This window comes from Coregonus clupeaformis, unplaced genomic scaffold, assembly GCF_020615455.1.
Source record: "Coregonus clupeaformis isolate EN_2021a unplaced genomic scaffold, ASM2061545v1 scaf1909, whole genome shotgun sequence".
NCBI classification, from domain to species: Eukaryota; Metazoa; Chordata; class Actinopteri; order Salmoniformes; family Salmonidae; genus Coregonus; species Coregonus clupeaformis.
The window spans coordinates 87,521-92,658 of NW_025535363.1; the positions used below are offsets into that span (position 1 = coordinate 87,521).

At 41.4% G+C, this 5,138-nt stretch overlaps 1 protein-coding gene across 1 annotated transcript; it reads right to left on the reverse strand.

Annotated features, from left to right (window-relative positions):
- Window positions 1-368: 368 nt before the first annotated feature.
- On the reverse strand, window positions 369-4,933 carry LOC121555948 (thiosulfate sulfurtransferase/rhodanese-like domain-containing protein 3). Its single transcript, XM_041869789.2, has 4 exons — window positions 4,693-4,933; window positions 4,309-4,494; window positions 1,346-1,505; window positions 369-926 (listed from the first exon to the last, which is right to left on the reverse strand). The coding sequence occupies exons 1-4, from the start codon at window positions 4,817-4,819 to the stop codon at window positions 869-871; spliced, it is 531 nt and encodes a 176-aa protein (XP_041725723.2). The 5' UTR covers window positions 4,820-4,933; the 3' UTR covers window positions 369-868.
- Between the last annotated feature and the right edge of the window lie 205 nt (window positions 4,934-5,138).

The window sequence follows — 5,138 nt, forward strand, 5'->3', positions numbered from 1 at the left end:
TGTGGACTTCACCAAGTCAATTCCTACTGTAGGCGAATGTCATCATTAAAATATAATTGTGTTTGAAAATACATTACATATATCATAAGGCCTTACTTTGATGGCCAAGTTTTACCCGAACACAGCGGGGTTAGGAACCTCCTGGTTTAAATCAGGCCTGCAAGTCTCATTATGCTGGCTTACAAAGTTATGTGTAATTCCTATTCGAATCTAGCCAGAGTTAGGACATCAAACAGTTGGAATTTTTATTCACCCGCAACCTGCATTCAGACTGACTATCAGGGTTAGGAGCATTAATAAAAGGAGACTACATAAACCATTTAAACTGGAATAACCATTTCAGTAACAGCTGCAATAAATCGAACTGATTAGATTAGTCTAGTTTATTTATCTTTGTGTAGCATAAGATTTAGAAATTAATCAATGTACATGCAAAAACACTGATATTAAAAACAATCATTTTTTTTGCTGCAGTAGAGCATGCTGGGAAATATGATAATGATGGGCTTGAATTTTATGGGAATGTTTAACTCTCCACAGAGTAAAACTGACACAATCACACTTGAAACTGGTTATTAACAGCCACTGGGTTTATTTTACACCACTGAGAGTCAATTTCACTCTTGAATCAACCCTAGAAATGTTACACTGAAAAATCAACACTAGGTAACAATGGTCAATTTGCTGTGTACATTCCCTCTTTACTGATATAAAGCAAATTGGCTATTTATGGATTACCTTCCATAATAATCTGAAATGTCAGATAATAGCTCAATCTTGATTGATTAAATAAAACCTTAAAACTTATCTGCTATGATTAAGTAAAACGACCTCCAAGAATGGCACAATTCTTGAGAATCCTAGACAGTCAGCTTTCTTGTTCACATTTTGCCCAATCTTGCCATCCACCCGCATAGTGTTGTACGCTAGAAAGAGAGAGAAAAGGGAGCGAATAAGTGAGCGAACTTATAAAAAACGATTCATGTTTAAAGAACAGATGTGACAGTCCCTGTTTTTGGCATCTACAGCATAAAAAGTAAATATTTCCTTGTACTTGATCAGATGTTTTGGTACTGTATGTGGCATTTGCCCATGGTGCTGAGCATGCTGGGTAAAGCACTGTTGTGTAAGGAACTGAGATAAAACAGGGAGTTCCCTAAATGGGCCTTAAACAAAATTAAGTCAAGAGCTGAATTGTATTTTCTACAGCATGAAAAAGCATGACATGAGGAAATCTCCAAAGTGAGAAGTTATTTCTAGCCTATGCATTTTATGTCAATATGATATAGACCTGCAATGTATAGTATGGTACTACTAGTCGGTTGTGGATAATGCAGTCTCTCACTCTTTATATCCTAGAGAGACTGCTTGGTCTAGGGCTTTTTGGCTCCTGATCCCAGCCAGGCAGGAAAAGACAATGTGGTCTGTCGGCTGGGGCATGTCTCCACCATACTTCTCCTTGAACTCCTCAGGGTTCAGCTGTAGGGCAATGTTCACCTGTCCAACTGCAATGGAAAAAAACAGTATACAACAGAATTGAGGCATAAAGAGCAGACTCCTTTACACAATTGTGTCCTTCTATGTTTATCATTTCTATCAGTAGCCTATGTCCTTAACAGTGTCCTAGGAATGTCAAACAGGTTGGTGGAAGCCCACGAGTGCTACTAGAAGTTGTCATAACAAAGTGTTTGTTTACATTGACATGCATTTGTTTTTGTGCCAGAATATCAGATTGAAAAAGAAAAGGAGAGCAGATGCAATAAATTCATAACCAACGTTTTGACAGCCAAGCTGTCTTCATCAGGATAACACTGTGGGTCACTAGTTTATATACAGCGCCTTCGGAAAGTACTCAGACCCCTTGACTTTTTCCACATTTTGTTATGTTACATCCTTATTCTAAGATTGATTAAATAAATAAAAATCCTCAGCAATCTACACACAATACCCCATAATGACAAAGCGAAAACAGGTTTTTAGAAAAAAACAGATATACCTTATTTACATAACTATTCAGACCCTTTGCTATGAGACTCGAAATTGAGCTCAGGTGCATCCTGTTTCCATTGATCACCCATGAGATGTTTCTACCACTTGATTGGAGTCCATCTGTGGTAAATTCAATTGATTGGACATGATTTGGAAAGGCACACACCTGTCTATATAAGGTCCCACAGTTGACAGTGCATGTGAGGGCAAAAACCAAGCCATGAGGTCAAAGGAATTGTCAATAGAGCGCCGAGACAGGATTGTGTCGAGGCACAGATCTGGAGAAGGGTACCAAAAAATGTCTGCAGCATTGAACATCCCCAAGAACATGGTGGCCTCCATCATTCTTAAATGGAAGAAGTTTGGAACCACCAAGACTCTTCCTAGAGCTGGCCGCCCGGGCCAAACTGAGCCAACGAAGGGAGAAGGGCCTTTGTCAGGGAGGTGACCATGAACCCGATTGTCACTATGACAGAGCTCTAGAGTTCATCTATGGAGATGGGAGAACCTTCCAGAAGGACAACCATCTCTGCAGCACTCCACCAATCAGGATGTTATGGTACAGTGGCCAGACAGAAGCCAATCCTCAGAATAAGGCACATGACAGCCCACTTGGAGTTTGCCAAAAGGCACCTAAAGACTCTCAGACCATGAGAAACAAGATTCTCTGGTCTGATGAAACCAAGATTGAACTCTTTGGCCTGAATGCCAAGCGTCACGTCTGGAGGAAATCTGGCACCAACCCTACTGTGAAGCATGGTGGTGGCAGCATCATGCTGTGGGGATGTTTTTCAGCGGCAGGGACTGTGAGACTAGTCAGGATCGAGGAAAATATGATCGGAGCAAAGTACAGAGAGATCCTTGATGAAAACCTGCTCCAGAGCGCTGAGGACCTCAGACTGGGGCGAAGGTTCAACTTCCAAAAGGACAACGACCCTAAGCACACAGCCAAGACAACGCAGGAGTGGCTTTGGGACAAGTCTCAATGTCCTTGAGTGGCCCAGCCAGACCCCGGACTTGAACCCGACCGAACATCTCTGGAGAGACCTGAAAATAGCTGTACAGCAACGCTGCCCATCCAACCTGACAGAGCTTGAGAGAATCTGCAGAGAAGAATGGGAGAAACTCCCTAAATACAGGTGTGCCAAGCTTGTAGCGTCATACCCAAGAAGACTCGAGGCTGTAATCGCTGCCAATGATACTTCAACAAAGTACTGAGTAAAGGGTCTGAATACTTATGTAAATGTGATAAATTAGCACAATTTCTAAAAACCTGTTTTTGCATTGTGATTATGGGGTATTGTGTGTAGATTGAGGGGGGAAATACAATTTAATCAAGTTTAGAATAAGGCTGTAACGTAACAAAATGTAGAAAAAAGTCAAGGGGTCTGAATACTTTCCGAAGGCACTGAACAAAAATAAACACAACATACAACAATTTCAACGATTTTACTGCGTTACAGTTCATATAAGGAAATCAGTCAATTGACATACATTCATTAGGCCCTAATCTATGGATTTCACATGACTGGACAGGGGCGCAGCCATGGGTTGGCCTGGGAGAACACAGGCCCACCCACTTAGGAGCCAGGCCCAGCCAATCAGAATGAGTTTTTCCCCACAAAAGGGCTTTATTACAGACAGAAATACTCCTCCGTTTCATTAGCTGTCCGGGTGGCTGGTCTGAGATGATCCAGCAGGTGAAGAAGCCGGATGTGGAGGTCCTGGGCTGGCGTGGTTACAATGTGGTCTGCAGTTGTCAGGCCGGTTGGACGTACTGCCAAATTCTCTAAAACAACGTTGGAGGCGGCTTATGGTAGAGAAATGAACATTACATTCTCTGGCAACAGCTCTGGTGGACCTTCCTGCCGTCAGCATGCCAATTGCACACTCCCTTAAAATGTAGACATCTGTGGCATTGTGTTGTGTGACAAAACTGCACATTTAAGAGTGGCCTTTTATTGCCCCCAGTACAAGGTGCACATGTATAGTTTGAAAGCACACACACACAGGTGTCTGTAATCAAGCCTTCTGTGGCTTGACTTCATTGGTCGATTTACAGATAAAAATAGAACATATAAAAACCATGAATGATTACATATGATCATAGATGCAATTAGGCTACATAGGCCTACAAACGATTTAAAATTGACAGCAAAAACACAATAATCACAAGAATGGCTTCAGATCAAACTCTAGGTCAAAGAGAAAGCGTTTGTAGTTTCATATTGTCCCATGTTGCAACAAATTTTACAACATGCAGATTTGTCATTAGAGGTTGAAGTCATGAGACAGGTCATAATGAAAAGGATAACTCACGAGGTACGTTGATTGACCCCGGGATGTTTCCATACTCTCGGAGTTCCCACGGCTCTCGGACATCTATTACTACACTTGTACGGGTAGCGAGTAGTTTCTTTAATTGTTCGTAAGAGACATCAGTTTCTGGCAATTGGGATGAGCTGAAACTACGTAACACGTACTCTTTGTGAGTGACATGGATATCTGAAAGATACAAAAACAACGGTTGTTTACTAGTGAGCAAAAAGTAAAAAAATAAAAAGGGGTTTACCAGCATTTTGAATGAGTTTTAGTGTAAAAGAGTCACTACAATAATTAAAATTAAGCCTCACATTTTCAACTTCGCTAATTACACAGCCTTAAGACTTGTTATTTATTTCAACCCATGTCAAGCAGACTTACAGAATGCACATCGGGAGTGAGAACCGAATGTGTTTGACAGTGCTCTTCTTGAGGCTGGAATGACATTTCGGTTTGCTAAAAGCCGTGGAAACGCTGCAGCAAGCCTCGAACAAGCTTTCTGAGCCATGTCAATATTTACACATGTAACTAAATCAAAGGTACACTATTGTATTGTTAATGTGTATTCACTGCTCCAGCGCCGTCGTCTTCTTCTTCTTCTTCCTCTTCTTCTTCTTCTTCTTTGGATTTTATGACGAACTACACTCAAAAGGTGTATTGTCGCCACCAACTGGACGGGGGTAAAACATTTACAAAATAAAATTCAACTCCATATGGAGCGAAAATATATACATTCCCACCCCTTCAGTCCTTCTAAAACTCAAATACCCTACTCAGGCAGAGAAAGTATGGGTAACTGCATACTTGGAGTGTGTCTGAAAGTGGGC